Source organism: Peromyscus maniculatus, chromosome 16 (genome assembly GCF_049852395.1).
Source record: "Peromyscus maniculatus bairdii isolate BWxNUB_F1_BW_parent chromosome 16, HU_Pman_BW_mat_3.1, whole genome shotgun sequence".
Taxonomy (NCBI): domain Eukaryota; kingdom Metazoa; phylum Chordata; class Mammalia; order Rodentia; family Cricetidae; genus Peromyscus; species Peromyscus maniculatus.
The window spans coordinates 51,820,325-51,842,812 of record NC_134867.1 but is presented as its reverse complement, the minus strand read 5'-3'; the positions used below and the strand labels follow the sequence as shown (position 1 = coordinate 51,842,812).

Genomic DNA, 22,488 nt, shown 5'->3' with positions numbered 1-22,488 from the left:
TATAGGTTTCTCTCAGATGGGAAAAGAGGAGTTTTAATGAAATGAATCGGGCACAGCCCGGGGGAGCCCTGGGACAGGAGCCAGCAGGGCTGAGCACACATTGCTAGTCTTGTTTCTTTCTCAGGCCAGGAATATGGTGGGTTCTCAGCTGAAGACACCAAGAAGAATGTCAGGATTAAATGCTTGCACATATTTGGAAAATGAGAGGTTAGATCTATGGGCATTTGGCACCTTTATCTTCAGAGAACACAGCAAAGTGAACACTACCTTGTATATTCTACAGTCATACACACAGACAAGCTTGTAAGCAGCTCCCTTTATTTGAGTAAATAGCTTGTAAATAAACCATTGGTAAACATTACAAAATTAAATACATTTTCAAAAGCTTGCCAGTATACGGAAAATTCACAAACATAGTTCTTTTAAAAAATAAAATATGTTCAAAGCACCCTTGATATAAAATGCCTGATCCCTGTCTTCAGACAGGGCCACCTGGAGACTTCTTACAGCAGGCAGGGTTTCCAGGGGGAGGCAGCAGGGGCTTCCTGGAAGGAAGGAAGGGTTTCCACTTACTTTTCACCCTGCCTACATCCCATATGGATTTTAATTCTTTTCTAAAGAGCTGGTATATCACTGAGTGGTTAGGGTAGGCACTCAGGCCTAGCTCCCACCATGGACATCAAGGTCACAGTTAGGACCATGAACCACTGAGAAAAACCAGAGATGAAGCCACACATCTAAACCAACAAGAGCTGTGAGGGGCCTTCCCATCTCTACATTTTCTCAAAACTCAGTTTACACCTCTGGACTGAGGGTACCCAGGCACAGAAAGGGCCAGAATCTAACCTCTAAGAAGGAAGAGGCTCAATCTGCTGGTTTCCCTTTGACCTGCTTTCATGGACAGAGATAATACATAGTATTGTGTGGAAAGCAGAGAATCCGCTGCTACACAGGGCGTCCTTTCTCTGTTGCAAAACTCTCCTCAGGAAGTGTGGGCATTTCTTTAGAAATCAGGTTGGTTCTTGAAATTAAGAGTTCATAAAACTTTAAAAGACCACAATGAGGCAATAAGAACATGACCTGGCGAAGCATCTCAACCAATGAAATAAAGAAAGTCCATAAATTAAGCCCTTGACCAGCTCAGCATGTGTATCGTATGGCTCATTGGAATAATGGACACACCTAATTCTTTCACTTTGGCGCAGAAAGTGGATACTGGAGGTGGACCACATTTGTATGAAGAATGCCTGGAGGCATCTTGAAAACACATGTTCTGTGACCTCTTCGAACACGACAAGCACAGGTTTGTTCCATCAACATGAGATAAAGCTCACATTTCTATTTTTAACTTAGTGTTTGTAGATATATACAAGCATGAGATATTTTTGACATCTTAGTCAAATGTATAACTTAAAAGATGTCTTACCAAACTCACCATAGAAAGCCATCTTCCCTGTACAGTAAGATCCTAATTTCGGCTGAGTCCTTACAGAAAACACTGACTGGCCTCACCCATCCTTGAGGATACATCTGTTTTGACAGTCCTTGCTTGGGCTACAGTCCAAGTTGTGATAGCTTTGCCATTAAAATATTACAGTAACGAAAACTCTTTAAAAATAACAAAAGAAGGAACACTTTTGAATAAATGTCTAACCCCCCATACACACACACACCAAAAAATGTTGTTTGTAAAAGACAACTATGGTTATTTAATAAAAGTATTCATGAAGTCCAAATCCCAGGTCACTTTCTTCATCTCCAAGAGAATTCTACCCTGTTCCAAAATTATATGCTCTTCTTCTGCGGAGGGCTCAGCTTCCTCATGCCTCTTATCCGGGACAGCAGCTCTCTGATAAATTCCTAAAAGACATCAAGGAAGTTAATACAAAGAGACCACGTTATTAAAACCTGTGCCTAGGGTCACTGATGTCAGCTGCAGTGAATGAATCTGCTCAGAGGGGTTAAAACTCCAATGTAAAATAACAAAGGAAGTTTTAGGAAACTGGAAGGTTTTCAAATTTCACAGCACAACCTTTTTGATCTATTCTCTATAGAGAATAAGCTAGGTGATGTCACTGACAGACATCACCCATACGAATTCTACAGGAATGTGTGACTTCTAAGTTTAGCAATGTGTATGCACATACCTGGACATCTTGTGATCCCTACTGTGTAGGGCCAGGTTAAGGCTTAAGATTCTATCCTTTCCAACTGGGTTGCAGACGTCTCTAGACTGCAGCTGGATCAGCAAAGCTGGGCCACTGGGTCTCATAGCTGAACATCCATTTACCCAGGGGATTTAGTCACAGGCTGCTGAGCCCACCCACCTCAGGGCATCTGGCTTAGTACATGAATATGGAAAGTGACAGGGTGCCTTTTTGGCAAGTTCCACAATGAGACTGATGCTGCTGAAAACCAGTCTCTCCAGCTGCTTAAACTGTAGATAGTGACCTCACGTGGGTGAGGTCATGCAACCAAGACTAGCAATCATGGAATATTTGTCAACAGTGCAAGGTTTTTGCGCACATACAACACCCAGGATTAATGCAGAGTCATGTGTGGAATAAATCCAAGGCATTCCTAGTGGCAACTGATGCATTTAATGTTTTCACTACCCATCCCAAGTTTTCTGACATTATACAAACATAATGGTTTAATTATGGGAAAAAGGACTTTTGATAATTTCTGCTGTCCATCATAGAAATATCAAATTAGTATATCCTTGTACTGTATCCTGTTGGAAGCTTTGAACTTTAAAAAATTGCTGCTTGGGTTGCTTACTTGAGTTGATATCTCTCTCTCTCTCTCTCTCTCTCTCTCTCTCTCTCTATATATATATATATATATATATATATATATATATATATATATATTCGTACAGAATTTCCAGAATTTTTTTTCCAGAATTTCCAGAATTTCCAGTAAGTAAATATACTTCTGCTATTTTGTACTAAATATTTCTGTGAAGTGTCTTGTGTTTTCAGTATTGATCATATCGGTGGTTCTCAACCTGTGGGCCATGACCCCTCCAAGGGTAGAATGACCCTTTCACAGGGGCTATCAGAAAACACAGATTATTTATATTATAATTCATAACAGTAGCAAAATTACAGTTATGAAAATAATGTTGTGGTTGGGGTCACCACAACATGAGGAACTGTCTTAAAGAATCCCAGTGTTAGGAAGGTTGAGAGCCACTGGGTCATATCAGCCAACTCTGGAAAAAAAAAATACTGAAATGCTCCACCCTCTGAAGTTTCAAAGAGTCAATCATGTTTATCTCTTTATGTAAAAATAAATAAGTACATTGTTAGAATAAAAATTGTTTTTGTTTTAATAAATGACAAAACTATATGTGTAACAAAGAATTATTTTAAAATGAATTTCTTTATAATTTATAAATGTCCCTATAATTTATTGTGAGGGTTTTGTTTTTATTTCCTGATTTAAATACCTATATGCCGGAGTTGTATAACTTTTTCTAAGGCAAATACATTGTGTGCATGTATGAAGTTATCAAAGAATAAATACAAACATTATACTAATTACAGAGAAATTCTTGTGTGAAAAGGTACTGCTGATAAAGTTCTAGAAGCCCTGCTCTAGAGCATACCAAGAATCTTTGCGTTTTTTTTTTCTGTAAACCATACAAACAAATATAACTGAAATCGCATTTGCTGTTAGAGTTCAGTACCTACACACACATACCTCCATTTAAACTCACAGAATAAATTCCTGCCATGCATACTCTTCTGTCCCCTGTTCTAGTCTAAATTTATTCACACAGAAATGCTGGGGAGACTCACTGAAATGGTTTCTTGATCTCTAGTCACTGCTTCCATGACTGACATGTGCAGAGTTGGGATGAAACCCAGGTCTTTGTGCATATTAGGCAAGTACTCCACGGAGTTATACCCCCAGTCCTAGTGACTTCCTGTGGACCAGAACCAAAGACTGAGCATCGACCTGCAATTCCTATCTTGTACTATTAGGAAGCTATCATTTCGCCTTGTGTTGTTTTTTTTTTTTTGTTGTTGTTGTTGTTTTTGTTGTTTTTTGTTTTTCGAGACAGGGTTTCTCTGTGTAGCTTTGCACCTTTCCTGGAGCTCACTTGGTAGCCCAGGCTGGCCTCGAACTCACAGAGATCCGCCTGGCTCTGCCTCCCGAGTGCTGGGATTAAAGGTGTGCGCCACCACCGCCCGGCTCGCCTTGTGTTTTTTAATGCTCAGCTTCCATTAAAGTAGCATGTATTAAGTAATAATTGCTTCCTTTTCCTATTTTGTATTTGTAAACACTAAGTCGATAGCCAGCTGGATTTTCTGGCCAGTGAGGAAAAATAGAATTAAGAGTTATACCAGGGCCATCGCAGAACAGACATAGATAAACTAATCTTACAGAAGTATCATGGTTTAATTATGTGGAGACTTTCCAAAAACTGGCCCTCTGGCAGTCTTTCCCTGACAGCTACACCCTGCAGTCATTAATACCCAGGCTCTGTGAGAGGGCCCTGCACTGTTCTCTGCCCCAACCCATAATAAGCTTTAACATGTGATACTTTGCGTACCACCACCAAAATCTGATTTTTAATAGTCTTTGCTAGTATAAAACTAATATGTGCTTTTGCTTAAGTGTTTGGAAAACACAAACCAACAACGGTTTGTATTATAGAATTAATCACACTTAACAGATTTGCTGCCAGGAACATTGATTTTAGCTACTTAGATCACACTGTGTGATCCTTGTTGTCTACTTGACATTATGTCAAGCTTTCCCTCACTACATGAAAATCTTCCTAAAAGCAAATGTTCATGGCGACACAGTCCTTTTATGGGAAGTATCACTACTAAATTCCCCAGCACTAGATTCTCGGATGCTTCTGGCTTTTCCAAATTATAAACAATGGTACGACTGAAATCTGTATGCTTCAATGATTGTCCTCAGTCTGGTCCCACGAGCTGGCCAGAGAACTCACATATTTAATTCCCACCGTCCCAAACAGGGTACAGCAGAGGAGTAAGATGGAAGCCCTATTTTTAATTTTCCATATACACCTATCTAATTTAAAGAATGTTCAGGATGAAATAGCATCACTTTTTCCCATTTATAATTAAATTTTCATTTTGAAAAGCGAAGTTTCTCATTGCCACTTGACACAGTGATCTAAGCAGACGATTGCATTTGGCACATTCAGTTTTCGTCTCATTGTTTTGAGACTGCTATGCAAATAATCGTCATGTATATGAATGTTATGCAAATGAGGGGCAGGGGTCAAGTACTCCACTATGCATTTCCTCTTCTGATAAAACCCAAGGTCAGAATCACAAACCCCGTCACTTATTTCATGAATAACTCTGGTCATTTTCTACTGTTTTAATGAGATTTCCACAAAGTGAAGATAAAAATCACGAGGAAAAGCACATCCTAAACTGAAGGCCTTTTCCCCTAAGACAAAAGTGACTTTATAATTTAAATCAAATTCAAATTCCACAAAATAATGTAGGTGAATCTCAGAGATTAAAATGTTTCAATAATATAATTTGTGTTTATAATTAATTAACTGTGTGTGTGTGTAGGTGTGTGCTATACCATGGCAAACCAATGTAGGCCAGAGGGACAGCCTTGGGCCATGGTTCTTTCCTTCCACTAAGGGGTCCCAGAGATCAAACCCAGATAGTCAATCTGAGCGTCAAGTGCCTTTATCCTCTGAACCATCTTGCTGACTCCTCATTTTGATTTTATAGAAACATGGCTTTAGTATGCTTAATATACTGAATATACTGTCTAATCTTGGTGGTCAGTATGGCTACATCTGGAATCAACTAAAACCCAAGTTGCTGGGCAACAACTCTGAGGGATTTTTTTAAATCAGATTGTGTGAGGTGGGAAGACCCACCCTAAATCTGAGCTACACTTTCTAGTGCAGGCCCCATAAAAGACCATGGGAGAAGGAAACCTTTGCTTTTTGCCTGCTTGCCTTCACTCTTGCTGGTAAGCTCATCTCCCCTCTTGCTGCAGCAGGAATTCAATACAACTTCCTCAGTAATCCAATGTAGACCGAAAACCATTAGCTCTCCAGGAACCCTCTGGGACTCCAGCACTGGATAGGGACTGCTGAGACATCCAGCCTTGTTGACTGAACAGTTACTGAATTCTCTGGCCATCCCATTGGGACAGCCACCCTTTCACTAACCAGACTGTATCCTGTAGGTCATTCTAATAACACTCCTTTTTAATATGCATGCTATCAGTTCTGTTCCTTAAGAGAACCCTGACCAATACAAATGTATACATGCCTGTTTAAATTATTCATTAAATTTGCACATTTGGCTGCTCAGTTGAGTATGTGAAAAGCAACAAGACCAATATGTATTCCCCATACAGAAATGTGACCGTGGCAGTTGCCCAGAAGAATTCAGTTTATTTTTCAGATGATTCTCCAGGAAGACTCAATGATTTCTAATCAAGAATACCTTGATGGCTCTAGGTCTGTATCTCAATTGTACTTTCAGCCAGTGACAACATATTCCATTTATCTCCAAAATTCGGCCTTGGACTGAAGATACAGATTTAGTCGGGGATGGGGAGGTGGGGGGTTGGGGGTGGGGGGATGTTGTCCTTTTTCGGAAGTGACCTCTGAACTGAAACCTGAATTAATTGGTGTGGTAGTCTGAAATAAAATGGCTCCCAAAGGGAGTGGCACTATTAGGAGGTGTGGCCTTGTTGGAGGAAGTGTGTCACTGTGGAGGCAGGGCCTTGAGGTCTCATATATTCTTAAGCCATACCCAGTGATTCAGACCATTCCCTGTTGCCTGTGAGTCAAGACGTAAGAACTCTCATCTCCTTCTCTAGCACCATGTCTGCCTGCATGCTGCCTTGCTTCCCACCATGATGATAATGGACTAAACCTCTGAACCGTAATTGAACCACCACAGTTAAATATTTTTCTGTATAAGAGTTGCCATGGTCATGTGTCTCTTCACAGCAGTAGAAACCCTAACTAAGAAAATCAGCCAGCTTAGAGGAGGCTTGGAGAGGCTTGTTAACAGTACAAGCTCAGAGACCTTAGACTTCAAATGAATAAGGCAGGAGATGGGTGTCCCCAGCACAGAATGCCAGAATGAGTAGGTAGGAAAATACTGGGGGTCACAGGGACAGACTGACAGGGTCTATTAAGCCACATGGCAGAGATTTGTCTTTGCCATGGAAAGCCACGGGAAGCCTTGATGCATAGAGCACTGTGATTTGATTTAGGTTTCTAAAATAGCCTTTTGGAAGCTGTGTAATGAATGGCTTTTGAAGACATGAATGGAAGGAAGGCGCATCAGTTTGGATTTATGGCAGGGAACCAGGCAATCAATGCCACTGTGGACACTGATGGAAACAAGAGTATACATTTTGCACGCATTTCAGAGGCAGAGCCACCAGACCTTCCAGCTAGACGGAACATGGCTGGAGGATGTGGAGGGGGGAAGAGGCAGAGAGAAAGCCACACCATTCCTCAGCAAAAAAGGCAACTCTAGTGGCTGGGATGAGGACAGCGGAGCGACAGTAGCAGGTTTGCAGTGAGATGACAGACAAGATAAATGTGATGACTGTGGCCCTCCCTAGCATCCATCCCTATCCGTGGCCTTCAACGTCAATACAAAGCAAATGGCTTTTATTGAGCCATGGAGACAAGAGACTAAAGCAAAGTTTCATGGAAGAAGTGCAACCTTTGCCATCCCATTTTGAACAGACCCAGGTCAAGACCAGCTAATAGGTTCACACAGAGGGTTTGTGAACAAAATAACTTAGACTCACACTATTCAGTACTGTGGCCACTGAGTGCACGCGGCCATTGAAATTAGTTATAATAAGTAAAATGTAAAATCCTTTTTGTTAGTCACCCTGGCCACATTTTAGGCAACCCATACTCATATGGGTACCAGACAACGCAATGTAGTCAGCTAGGTAATATTTACATTATACCAGAAAATTCTATGGGTCAGTGCAGAGGATGACGCCTTAAGATGCAGGGCAGGATGAGGAAACCTTGGGGGTGAGGGTGAGCACAGGTAGGCAGACAGAAGAACAAAGCTGCAGGCTGTGGGCTAAATGAGGACGGGTGGAAGACAGGGGACCACAGTGGTAGGAAGGGGAAGCAGACAGAAAGTGGTCAAGGAGCCCAGAGAAGAATATGTTTCTAGAAGGCAGAAGTGCTAGTAAAGTCCTATGCTAAAATAATAATAATAGTAGTAGTAATAATAATAATAAAATTAAATTAAACCAATAAAAATGTTGGGTAAATGAAAGACAGAGACAGAGACAAATGCTGTGGGATGTCTTCCTGTACGCTGTGAAGATGTGTTGCTCTCATTGGTTGATAAATAAAGCTGTTTGGCCAATGACAAGGTGGAATAAAGTTGGGCAGGACATTTGAACTGAAGACGGAGATGAAGAAGGGTGGAGTCATGGCAGATGCTGTAAGCCGCCACCAGGAGAAGCAAGATGTGAGAGGACAGGTAATGCCATGAAGCCACGTGGCAAAACATAGATTAATAGGAATGGGTTGAGTTCAGTTGAAAGAGTTAGTTAGTAATGAGCCTAAGCCATAGGCCATATAGTTGGTAATCAAGCCTCTGAGTGATTATTTTATAAGTGGCTGCAGGACTATGGGTGGAAGAGATTCATTTGGAGAAACTTCTGGCTGCAAACAAAGCCTCTGGGTTGGATAAGGAAGGGTCAATGTGTCCTGGAACAGAGAAACTTTAACATAATGGTTAGAAAAGGAGCTCCATCCCTAAGAGGTCTCCAGGGATTTCTTTAAAAATAGAAAACAACAAAACAAAAACAAATAAAACAAAACAAAACAAAATCCAATCCAGCTTTACTAAGGTTTAACCAACAAGCTACAAGCTAAATAAATTAAGGTGTACAACTACCACAAGCATGCTATCTAGTCCAGAGGTTTTCACTCAACCTGTGGGTCATGACCCCTTTGGCAAACCTCTGTCTCCAAAACACATTTGCATTACAATTCATAATAGTAGCAAAATTATAATTATGAAGCAGCAACAAAAATAATTTTATGGTTGGGGTCACCACAACATGAGGAACTTTATTAAGAGGTTACAGTATTAGGAAGGTTGAGAATCGCTGCTCTAGACAATCAATGTAACAGACATACCCAGCTTCAGAAATTTCTTCTCTAGAATTCCTCCCTTCTGTCATCCCCAGGGAAACACAGCTTTGTTTTCTGACTATATGTTAGTTTTCATTTGCTAGAATATCATAGGAGTGGAATCCTAACACTGTATTGTAGTGATATATTATGCAGCCCAATAAAACTTATCTGGGGATCAGAGGACAGAGCCAGCCACTAGATTAGACACAGGGGCCAGGCAGTGGTGGCACACACCTTTAATCATATCACTAGGTAGACAGAGATCTGTCTGGATCTCTGTGAGTTCAAGGCCACACTGGGAACAGAGTCAGGCATGGTGGCACACACCTTTAATCCCAGAACTTGAGATCTCACGTCTTTGCTTGCCTTTAATCCCATGAAGTGATGTCTAGGCAGAGAAAAGTATATAATGTATGAGGAAACAGTAACTCACTCTCTTGAGGCTGAGAATTTCATAGAGGTAAGAACATGGGTGGCTTGTTCTGTTTCTCTGATCTTTCAGCTTTTACCCCAATATTTGGTTCTGTTTTTTTTTTATTAACAAGACCTTTTCAGATTTGTATTGCACTGTATACTCTTTAACTTCTTTCAGTCAGCCTATTTTGAGATCTAGCTATATTGTGGTGTATTTTAAGAGTTCCTTCCTTTTGATTGCCAAGCAGTATTCCATTTCATAGATGTACCACAACTGGTTTATCCATTCACCCACTGATGAAAATCTATGTTGTTTCTGGCATTAGACTGTTATAAATAAGATTGCTTAAAACATGTATATAAGTCTTTGAATGAAATATGCTTCCACTTCTTTGGCATAAGTTAGGTATGGAAGCGCTACTATTTATTTATCTTTATAACAATAGCACACTGTCTCTGCAAATACAAAAACTGTAAGTCCTGGTGATATTAGGTAATATCATTCTGCCAATTTTGATGACTTTTCTCCAAATGGTTTTGGTCATTATAGGTCCTATGAATTCCCTTAAGAATTTTAGAATAAACTTACAAATTTATACTCAGCTCACACTGTTCCAGAAAGTCCCAGCTTCTCCACTCCCACAGTTTTTTTCTAATAGCATGCCAGTCTATGCCACACACTCATGTTTTGTTTCCTACAACACCATGGCTCTCTTGTTCTGCCACCATGAAGCTTAAAAGAACCCACACCCACCACTTAGTGTGACTCTACGTAGAGGATGACACCCCATTTCCATGCCTCTGTCAACTTCTACAACCGCACAGAGATTTCATTTTGTGGCTTCACACTGGACACCCAGGGGCACCTTTGTTCCTGTTTCCCAGGCAGGCGTGAAACACAGAGACTTCCCATTAACGTTCATCACATTTAATTCCCAAACGGATGCATCACCATTACTTTGCAATTTGGAAGATTAACAACAAAAATCAGGGAGGAAAAAAAGAGTATGTATGTTTATTTTCTATGCCTGGGTGACAGTGGGTGGAATGTGTGGTCTCCTGCTTTCCCAAGGGAGTGATGCTGGCTTTTGAAGGGTGACCGCTGTGTCCAAATACTTGCTAATCTGGGGCATCTGTGACCACAGGGGTCTGGGTTCTGCTGTCCCCTTACTGTCGGACACAGCTCTCCCTACTTCTTAACTCATTTCTTGTTTTTTTAAAAAGGCAAACAAACAATAGCTACATTAAAACATAGGTCCTTCTACCTGGTTTCTGGCACACCTTCTCTACTAATCAATTCTTTCAAGGCTGCATCCATCCATCCAGGGACTAGATGAGATAAGCTTAGAGAAAATTGTAATAGGTATTAATTAATTGATTTAATTTTGATTTTTTTGTTTTGTTTTTTTTGAGGCGGGGTCTTTTTTATCAAACTTACCGTGTAGCTGAGGATGACCTTGAACTTGGGACCCTCCTGCTTGCTTTCACATCCCTAGTGCTGAGATGATAGCACACCCAGTTTCTGTGGTATTTGGGATTAAACCCAGGACTTCGTGCATGCTAGACAAGTCCTCAGCCAACTGAGCCACAACTTCAGACTGACTTAAGACATGCTCTAGCAGGGACATTTCATGATATTTATTCCCCTCTAGGCATGGCTTGAAGAGCACTTTGAGACAATGGGCTTTCATTTTCATACAGTTCAAAATATCTTCTCATTTCCCTCTTATTTGGGGTGTGAGTTATTTAGAAATGTGCCCTTTGGTTCCCCTCTGTTGGAGGGCTTTTCAAGGTCTTTCCACTACCGACTTATAACTAACCCCACTGTTGCCGAGGAATATATTTATATGACTTGAATCGCTGCCGGTGTAAAATTTGCTTTATGGTTCAGAACATTTCTATACTGGCTGGTGTTCTGTGCACCTTTTTATTTAAAAACACAGGCTGCTTCCAAGGCCGGCAATTTACCACTGCCTTTATATGGCTTCCTCTCTCCTCTAAGCCCCATGCATTGAACGAGCTGAGAGAAAGGATGCATGGAAGTTGATTCCCACTGCAAGCCGCAGGATTCCCACAGGAAAGTGAAAAGCCATTCAAGGCAAAGCCCTACCCACAAAGGACGTGACTTTTGCAATACTCAAAGGGGGCAAGGCATTCTTTTGGGGACTTTCATTCCCTGGTAGCATGGATGAGTGATGATGGATGAGATGTTTCCTGGTGGGTGTGGAATCTGTACTAGGACCTGGCCCTGGGTGGGCTGGACACAAGAAAGAAGAAAACTAACAGTGATTGGTATTCTACTCCAGTACAAGTTACCCATCTGAAGTCATAAGGCAAATATTTGAATGCAGGACTGTTAATGCCATCTGAATTGGATAAATAAAGTGGGCTGTGTGGTAGATTCTGTCCTAAGTACTGAGCTATACAGTAGAAGTGCCTGGAAATCCTGTATTCCAGGGGCTCCTAGGCCAGCTGGGGAGGAAGATACAGAAATAGGTCCATCAAACAAGACATGAGGCACAGTGCTCAGTGTGTCAGAGGGACAGCTCATGCCAGCCAGCCCCTGGATCTTCTCCTTGGACTCTCTCTGGTGACAGGGACAAAGAGGGTCACGGTCCCAAGAGTTCCTGAAAGAGGAGATGCTTGGTGAGTTTAAAGGTTACAGAATCAAGAACGACTACTCTTGGGGCATGGTGGTGCAAGCCTTTGACCTCAGCACTTGGGAGACAGAGGGAGGTGGAGTTGTATGAATTCCACAAGAGCCTGGTCTACATAATGAGTTCCAGTCAGCCAGGCTACAATGTGAGACCCTGTTTCAAAATATTAAAAAAAAAAAAAAAAAAAAGAGGCAAGAAAGAGTAGAAAAACGGAGGAGGGAGGAGAGAGGGAGACGGGAGGGAAGGAGACATTGCTTTGGACTAAGATTTTGTTCTCTGCCCACTCCCCGCTTCTTTCTCTAAGAAACTTGTATTATCCAGTCAGTGGTGGCGCATGCCTTTAATCCCAGCACTCAGGAGGCAGAGGCAAGCGGATCTCTGTGAGTGTGAGGCCAGCCTGGGCTACAGAGTGAGTTCCTGTACAAGCTCCACAGCTACACAGAGAAACCCTGTCTTGAAAAACCAAAAAAAGAAAGAAAGAAACTTGTACTAGCAAGCCATCTCCGGGTAGTTTTTAAGATCTGGCCATTCTGGTTTCCTAGCCATTGAAAGACTGTTTAGGTTAACTGACACAATTTTTATAAAGGCAAACAAACATTTTCTCTGAGCCCCATTTCAAGATGAACTGTGTGTTTTATTTCTAGCTGCTTCAGCAGGTTTTGCTCAAACGTTCCCAAAGTACCACCTAAGAGATGCCTGGCACCACCTCAGAATCACCCTCCAGCTGTTCCCTGTGTAGACGGGCCAACTGGAGAGGGCGGGCGGGCAAACTACAGCTGACAGAGACACCTTTTTGCTGCTTTTAACGAAGTGGGAGCCTGAGGTGCTGAAGGTTGGAAAGTGAGTTGAGGCCTAAGAAGCAGAGAACAGAAGATAAAGACTCCTAGCTGTGTACCGGGGGCCCTTTGAAGTAAATGCCTTGGAAAGCCATAGTGGGTTTATTCTAGAAGAAAGGAGTTTCTCTGTACACACTCAGCAATAAATGGCGCAACTGCATGGCCAGGGGAGGTGATTCTGATCCGGGAATCGCTGGGTTCAAAGGTTGTGCACTCTTGTGTAGCTGAGTCCCCTCCAGCTTGGAACATCCCCTCTTGAAGGGACCAGAGGACCCCGTGTATACTACCGAGTTCCAGAAGAAGTCCCCACATTCCCAAGATCCGAGATTATATAGGTGGTGACGGTAGCTGGAGAGGGAAGACATGCCCACCAGCCAGCTGCCTCTGAGCTATGCTGGGCACTCCAGGTTGCAGCTCTCCTGGGTGGTCACTGTTAAGGGGGATTTCAATGACACAGTTTCCTTTGAGTCCTGTAAGCAACCTGATAAAGTCACAGCTTCCCTGTGCTGGGTGTGGGAGACTTTGCTTTGCTGTTCCTGGTGCCCTATTTGGGGTGAATAGACATTTGTTTGTCACCCCAGGAGAAGTCACACGACAAACACTCAGTGTCCCTCTCCTGTAAGTGGGAGAGATGTTGGTGGAACTGCCCTCGAGTTCACTGGAAGGGATTAGCAAATTCACATGTGAAATGTGCTTAGGAGAAGCCAGATCATAGCTAAGTGCTGTGCAAATGCTCACCCTTGTCATGGTTTGGCTAGGAAGGAAGTGTTCCCCCGAAGGTTCTTATGTCGAAAGCATGTGCCCAGCCAGTGGGACTATTTTGGGAGGTGCTAGAGACTTTAGGAGGTGGAGTCTCACTGCAAGAATTACTCATAGGGTATCTTGTTCTTGGTACCCTCCTTCCCTGGTAGTCATAACATGCAGGAGTTTCTCTGCAACACACTCCTACTGCTAGAATGGTGTATCAAGAAGGGCACAAGGCTCAGTGCTTGGGGACGGAGGCCTCTAAAAATATGAGTAAATAAACCACCATGCCCTGAGGTCCAGGTAATACCACCATCTTGATCAACACTTCTATACCAGACTATGTCCAGTCTGCTCTGGTTTTAATGAGTCCTACTAAATTCATCTTGAATTTTAATGACTATTATTATAACAGTATTAAGAGAAATGGCCCAGAAGAGGTGAGTGGGCTGTGAGGTTCTCAGAGTGGAATAATGACATCATCCTAAGAGTGGATTAGTTATCCTATAAGTGGATTACTCATCCTGAGTTATCCCGAGAATGGGCTGTCGTAAAAGAGAGGCTGACCCCCACCCCCTCGCCTCCATCCTTCTCCTGTGCTCTCTTATTCTTCTGAGCTGTATCGACACAGCAAAGAGACCCTGAGTCCTACTTGAGGCAAGCCCGTGCTCTTAGATGGCCCACTCTTGAGACATCAGGACTACATTTGCTTTCTTAAGTATTCTGACGAAACAGCATCGTATGGACCATGCTACAGTCTATACAAATTCCCACAGAGGGCATGTTACACTAAGAAAATGCTGCTCGTCTCCCCACAGCCCTGAGTGTAAGGATTGTGATGAAGGTAAATAAATATATGATGGCACCCAAGAGGGACCCAGGATAGAACACATGCACAAGGGCTTTTTCCTAGCAATCCACAAGTGACCACGGCTGAGGAAATAAATGTTCCTCTCAGTAGACACAGAAGCTGCCCTTGTGAGAAGACCCACACTAGCCTCTCTCAGCACCTCCAAACAGAAGGCCATCGTTCCTCAGGCTCCTGCTTTTTTCCCTCTCCTATAATCTGAAGGACAGTGACTAATAATCAGCCACTCCAAGCCACTTGGGTTAAGTAACTTTCCCTCTCGAGGGGTTATAAGTGAGTGTGTTTGCGAGTTTTCATGGGGAGCTTGAAGTGAATGTGGAAACATTCCTCAGAAGCATTTCTCAACAGCCACCACCCCACTACAATCCACACCACACACAGACATAGGCATGTGTCACAGACATGTGTCACATGCATGCACTTACACATACACCGCCCCTTCCCCCCACAGCTGCACCATCACCACCACCATTTCCCACCTCCAGCTCTTCCTTTTGAATCTTAGCCTGGGAATGCCACACTATGCCAGACTGCCTTCTTTTAAAACAACCAAAAAACTTTTCATCTCCAGTGAACACTTTTCTAAATGACCTTTGGGCCCACCTGCCTTTCCCGCCCAGTGCTAGTGACTGCCTTTGTATCTAAGAATGCCTCACATTTAGTCTTTATTTACTTTAGTTTGGTGTGTGCGCTTTGCTTGGCATCATACCACGTTCCTCTGGCACTCAGCACCCGCCTAAGGTTCAGATTCGGATCCCAACTCACTGGGCACCTTCCAGGTCAATGCTTCTTGAACTGTGTGCTACAGTCCCTTGTGAGGGTCACTTCAATGAATGTGGGCCTTGTGAAAGGTGAGTAACATTAAAAACGTTTCTGAGCTCACAGTGACCAAAACTTAATGAACTGTCAACACGTAATGAAGCCGAGGGATTCCTGGCAGTGTTTGCCTGTGTTTTATACCACTACTCCACCAGACCTTGGTTATGACCAGCCTTGGTTATGACCAAAAAACATTCACATTTTGCACTGTGCATATAGGTGTTCTCACACCACACAATGCCAACAAATGCTCCCTGAAGCACCTTGGCATATACATATATATATATATATATATATATATATATATATATATATATACATATACATATACATATATAAAATCTTGAGATAGGGTATTCCCAGGTAGCCTTGGTGGGCTTCTTGGCTCAGATTTGAGGCTGCTTTCTGTTATGAACTTCACTGGTTTCACTGCACACAGGGGTTTGCTCCTGGAGAACACAATGGTTTAATTATGGAAAACAAAGACTTTTCATGTTTCCCCTACTGTCGTTCTTCAGGGTGAAAGCATCAGATGAATCTTCGGATTGGGTTGTGTTAGACAAAAGGCACGTGGATCTCATTCATATGCAAATTCCTCGAATCATTTACAAATGCTAAGTTATATGTGTAATGATTATTTTAAAATAAATTTCTGACTTATTATTAGTAAGTCATATTAATAATGGGTGTGTAAAAATGTCTCAGGTTAAAGGGGTTACAAGTAGAAAAAGCTTAAGAATTTTCTGGTCCTCGTGCCAGGCTCACCAGGCATTTCATTTACTGTCTGATTTAATCAGTACCAATGTCTTAGAAAACAGGATGTCAATTTAGAGCACCATATCTTAACCTGTGGGTCTCAACCACTGGGGAGGTCAAAAGACCCTTTCGCAGAGATTGCATATCAAATATCCTGCGTATCAGATATTTATATTACCATTGACAACAGTAGCAAAATTACAGTTATGAAGTAGCTATGAAATAATTTTATGGTTGGGGGTCACCACAGCATGAGGAACTGTATTGAAGGGTGGCAGCATTAGGAAGGTTGAGAGGCACAGCTCTAGAGGCTTTCCTGAGGTCAGGTAGCTACTGAGTCATCAGACCAGGATTCAAATGCTGTGCTGATATAAAGGAGCCTGGAATCACCACCTGGTGGTTGGCTGGGGTAACCCTGTCTCTGTGCCAGGATGCATAGGATGAGAAATTCCTTTTATTAAGCCACCAAGTTAGATGATTTCAGTCTACTTACAAGCAAAACTACTTAAAATACACATGCCACAAAGAGCAGTCTGTTCACTTTCAGGTGTGGCAGAAAAAGGCTGAGAGATATGCAAAATATGCTGTCCCCAGGGAGACTCTGCATTTTATGCTCAGAATATGAACCTGTCTTCCAGGTTTGCCCATTGCCTCTTCCCAGCAGCAGGCAGCCCAAAGTGGGTCCTATGTGTGGGGAAACGTGGTGTCCTACAGAAAGGCATTACAGAACAGCGGGGGTTAGGCACAGCATGGGATAATACAGCAAGACGTCAAATTAGATCAAATTATAGCAAGATATCAAGTTAGATCTCTACCTCACAATCTACAGGTAGATGAACTGAAGGGGGTTTTGAATGCTTGGTTAAAGTTAATACATAAAAAGTTAATGCTTAAATGAAATTCAATAAGACTGTGTTTAAAACAGTCAAGGCAGTAAACAATTTTATTTAAAAATATTTTATATTTATTATTTTTAATCGTGTATGGCGGAGTGTGGGCATGTGAGTACAGGTGTCCATGGAGGCCAGATCCCCTTAAGCTGGAGTTACAGGCAGTTGTGTGCTGCCCTGCATGGATGCTGAGAACTGAACTCAGGGTCCTCGGCAAGAGCAGGAAATGTACTTAATCACTGGGCCATCTCTACAGCCTCATAAACAACTTCTTAAACAAACTAAAAAAATTAATCATAAAAGATGTCATTGATGAACTTGACATTAAAACTTAAAATTTCTGTAGATGAAAGGCATTACAAGTTGAAATAAACCCTAATCTGAATTGTCTTCCTGGATTTTCACATATATAAAGAATTCTTTGAAAATCGATAACAAAAATGCCAACACTTAAAAGAAACACAGACAACAAGAACTTCAAAATGGAAATTTCTAAAGAAACACACACAAATGCACACACATGCAATGCTAATTAAGCACCCCCCCTCCACACACACACACATACACAAAAGCTCAGTCTTAATAGCTAGCAATCATGAAAGATCTACTGAAACAATGAGATCTCATCAGATTGGCAAAATCTTAAAAGTTTAATAATTTCAAGTATTGAAATAATGAGGGTGAAGGAAATCCTCACACTTATTGGTGTGGACCACGGAGCCAGCTCAGCCACCAAGAGGAAGGCCAGCTCCTCTTATATTCCTTGAAGACATTCTTGTACACTAGCCAATAGGTCAATAGTAATATTACTGCTTTCAATAATTAAAGGCTGAACACAACACATGCAATTACCAGTAGAAGAGTGGCTAACTACAGTCGTGGCAGACAGAGAAAAGTGACTTTGGAAGCTTTCCTCTGACCTCCCCATGAACACGGGGTACACACATAGGCACACAGAGTCAATAAATGAGAAAAAGAATGCCATACACGGCCGGCCCGATGTCTTGGCAGATAAAAGCATTTTGCTGAGCAAGGCTGTGGCCCGAGTTTGAGCCCCAGAATCTCCACGTAGAAAAGCTGGATACAGTGGTGTTAATCTGTGGTCCTGGCACTCTCTCAGTGAAATGAGAGGCAAAGACAGGAGAAATAGCCAGACGCTTGCAGGCTAGCCGGTTGAAAACATGCAACATGTCAGAAGCAAGAGAAACCTTGCCTCAACAAGGTGGAGGGAGAGAACCAACTCCTGAAAACTTGTCCTCTGACTTCCACATGAGTGTCCTGGCACACATGTGTACCCCCCCAATAATAACAAATAGAAATATTTTTGAAAAGTTTTATATATATATATATATATATATATATGTTTTATATATATACATATATATATATATAGAGAGAATATGTTATATAGTAAAAGAAGATAAAGAAGAATGAACAAATTATACAACCCATTGTTTTAATAATTAATACAATTCCTAAAACCATTGTTAGTCAAAATAAGCAAGGTTAAAAAAAAAGAGAGAACTTGCAATATTATTATAAACTGAAAAAGAACACAAATGATCTATGTGTATCCTTGCCACCCCCGTGTGGTCACAACAGCCTGGTTCCCCTTTGCTGTTTGGTCAAGACAAGATATTAGGAAAAGCCCAGCAAAGATAGGCAAAGAATTACTTGCAGGAATGAGTGAATGCATACAGTCATGACATAGAAGTAAACCAAGGAGAGTATGAGGAGCTAGAGACATGGCTCTGCAGTTAGGAGTGCTTATTGCTATTGCAGAGGACCCAGGCTTGGCTCCCAGCACCCACATGTCAGTTCACAACTGCCTCTGTGTAACTCCATTTCCAGGGAATCTGCCACCCTCTTCTGGCCTCCATAGGTACCAGGCATGCATGTGGTACACAGACACACAAGCAAGCAAAACACACACACACACACACACACACACACACACACACACACACACACACACACACACACACCGAAAATACATAGATTTTTTGGGAGGGGGTGGGCAGCACTAATGTCTTTGATATCCATTAGGGAAAAAGCCATTGTCCCAAGGAACTCTGAAGGCTCCCAGGGGTATTTCTTTAAGCTTAGATAAGTAATGAGTCTGGGAGGGTAAGGAAAGAGCGGAACTCAGGGTGTTCTTTCTATAATGAGAGAAAAAAGGGAGGGAAGAGTAGAGAAGAAGACAGGATGGTAGAGGAGATGAAGGGAGGGGAGGAGAGGGGAGAGGAGGGTATGACATGATAGGGCAGGGATGGGGAATCAACACAGCCATGGAAAGCCTAGCTTTCCCAGGAGCTTGGAAAGTTAACTCCCAAAGCATGAAGTCACCAGCTCTCTAGATGCTGAAAATGAAGTCAAGGCAGGTTCTGAGGGACCCTGGCAGCAGCCCTGAGAACAGAAGGCTCTTTCTAGCTCCAGCGTTTGTACCATGTCTACGCTGAGACCTTATTCCCCGGATCCCTTCTGGGCCCTTTGGCTATCATCAGCCGCCCCCACTCCCACATACACGCTTGCCCCAGCCTGTGCCAGAGGCAGCAGATGGACACATGCTTTGTAATTATCACCATAGCCAGGTGTCCGGGGGCCTTCCCTGGTCATTCAAAGTAATTAATCTGTTTCACTCATCGGTGACAGCATGCTGCTTCGAAGAAGATGGGTCCCTGGAATATAGGAAAATAACAAATCTCTGCTCTGTAGATAAAACTACACTTAGGTCATCCTTTCCAGCATTCTGAGCCACTTAGAAAGAAGATGAATAGATACGAAACAGTAACTCTTTAATTAGAGGTATTTCCCAATATAAGGACTCTAAAAAGTCACTCCCCGGAGAATGGTGTCACCAGCCACAGTGGCTGTGCCAGGGAGGCAAGCTCTAACAAAGTGTACCTGGAGGAACAATGGATGTTCAACCTGTTTTTCTAGAAAATGCTACCTACTCCTGAAGCAGACTGAAGGACCGAGAGTAGAGATGGAGAACAGAGGAGAATTCTTAAGGGTGAGATGCACAGGGGGTACCCATCCTGCCCACGTCCACATGGCTCTGTGCCCTCCCCGCTCTGCTCCAAGAATAGTCCCTGCCCTAAAACTGCATACTGGCAGGAGCCACCCGCCCCTGGCCCAGGCTCACTGCCGACTTACTGGAAGTCTAAAGGATTCCTTGGGGCTCTGTTAGTTTGCCATTGTTTGCTTTGCTCTGTTTGTTTTGTGAGCCACGGTCTTGCTATGTAGCTCAGGCTATACTTAAATTCAGCCATCTCCTGCCTTAGTCTCTCAATCTCACTGGGATTCCAGGTGTTCACCACGGTTGGCTTCAAGTACAAGTTTGTACTAATGAGCTTTTCGTCAACTGGGTGGAAACTAGAGTTGTCTGGAAAGTTAGAACCTCAACGGAAAAATGTTTCCATCAGATTGTTCCATAGGTAAGACCTTGGGTCTTGACAAATGGTTGACGTGGTCATACTGGTTTTGGTCATGATGTTTATCACAACCACAGAAAATTAACTAAAACATTAGCTGAGTTAAGAATCAGGCAAAGTGCAAACAGGGTGGAGGGCAGAAGAACTTCCCAGTTCACTAAAGTTTAGGTGAGTGAGAAGAATGGGAAGCTGGGTCGCGCCTCTTTGGACAGGTGATGGCAACACCAGGAAACTGTTCAAAGTAACAAAACCTTGTCATAGAGAACCAGCTAGACATTATCAAAAAATCGCTTCAAAAGTTTACTACCTTGACCATGTGAGTTGCCCAGGATACCAGGCAGGAGACAGCGAATCGCCATGGAAGAACCCTGATGTCCTCAGCCCAGGGGATGCTGGGATATGCTCCCAACCATCACAGCCCTGCAGCAAGCTCCCTTCCTTCCTTACTCATCACTGAAACAATGAGTATTCACTTCCTCTGGGGGCCAGGGGAGGATGATTATTCTATCCCCATGCTGGCAGGCATGCCAGAATTGATCGATCCTACTTTTCATTATCTAAAAAGAGGCTTAAGGAATCTGCTCCAGGTAAGATCTGTGGCGGCTGCTATCACAGTGGCTTCTGCCAACCTAAACTCCCGAAGGCCTTAACCACACTTCTGATGCCCCCCCTCCCCTTAACTTGAAGCCACAGACACCACGTTATCTACTTGATTTCTGGACTATCTGCCTTGAGAACTTAATTCATTTTGCTGTGAGTGCAGTCCCCTTAATCTCAGAGATTCAACCACTGCTCCTGGATGATTTTTTTTTTAACCCCAAGTCCACCTGTGTTTGCATGCAGCAAACGAGCTCACTGGTACTCCACATTTTCAACCTTAGGATGTGTAACTCTTTCTTCGCTGACTAGTGGGGTGCTTGGAATCTTTGCATTCACAATTCAAGCAACACGAAGTAAATCCGCAGAAATATTCTAGCCATGGAAAGAGATCGACAGGACAGAAAAAAAAAAGGAAATTATAATCTCCCACTTTCTAATTACTAAAGAGACTAAAGTAATTTCACCACAGGAATGTTTACCATGTCTCAATATTTGATCAGGTGGTCTGTAAAACAAACAGGCACTTATTTGGGGTCCCAGAACTGCAATTTAGGAAGCACAGATTCCCATGGAAACCAGAATGTGGCGCCTTAGGGAGGGTTAGAGATTCCTTTCAGGGTAAAAATGAAGGGGTGTAAGTGGCTTACACGGGCTGCTTATCCAGGACAATGATCAGAGGATAAGTCTGCTTCTGCAGCTCAGGGTCCAGTACAAATCCTATAGGGCCATACCACTGTTCTAAGAAAGGGTTCAGTGTACACAATCCTCAGGATTTTTCCTCTCCTAAGATGGCTCTCTTCTGATGTGTCAACAACTCCAGACTAATCACCATGGCACGGGAGGTAGTCTAGGTCACAAAATGAAGTCAGTGTTGTAACTTTATGTCGTGGCTCCAAATACCTCTTTTCTTTTTATCGTGAACCTCTTTGCCAAAGATACAGAAATCTCAAATGCCACGTGTTCAATAGTCTTTGATTCCTATTTCTTTGTGTCCATGTAATTCTAAACACAGAGAGAAGTGGGGCTGTGTTTAAGGTAAGAGTGATCATCTTGAATTTACTAATAAGAAGTGGCTGCAAAATCACCACCAATCACTAGAAAATGTCACCCGGGCCCAGCGCTCTTTACAGGCTGTGCTTTAGGGGTGGAGACACGGCTCAGTGGTAGAGTGCTAGCCTCACACTAGCAAGGTCCCCAGTTCCACTCCCAGCACAAAGAAAATAAAGTCTGTGTTTTATAAAAATAACGTGAGCTGGGGGTGGCCCGTATCCCAAAGCAAGATGTGGGTGGCTCTTCCCGTGAAGACA

General features: G+C 42.7%; 1 protein-coding gene across 1 annotated transcript in view; it reads right to left on the bottom strand.

Moving 5' to 3' along the window:
- Nucleotides 1–301: 301 nt before the first annotated feature.
- Nucleotides 302–22,488, bottom strand: part of Ppp1r14c (protein phosphatase 1 regulatory inhibitor subunit 14C) — a 95,800-nt gene continuing 73,613 nt past the window's right edge. The window contains exon 4 of the mRNA XM_006978099.4: nt 302–1,860. Coding sequence (XP_006978161.1) covers nt 1,786–1,860 — 75 coding nt within the window. The 3' untranslated portion in view covers nt 302–1,785. The remainder of the gene's footprint in view (nt 1,861–22,488) is intronic.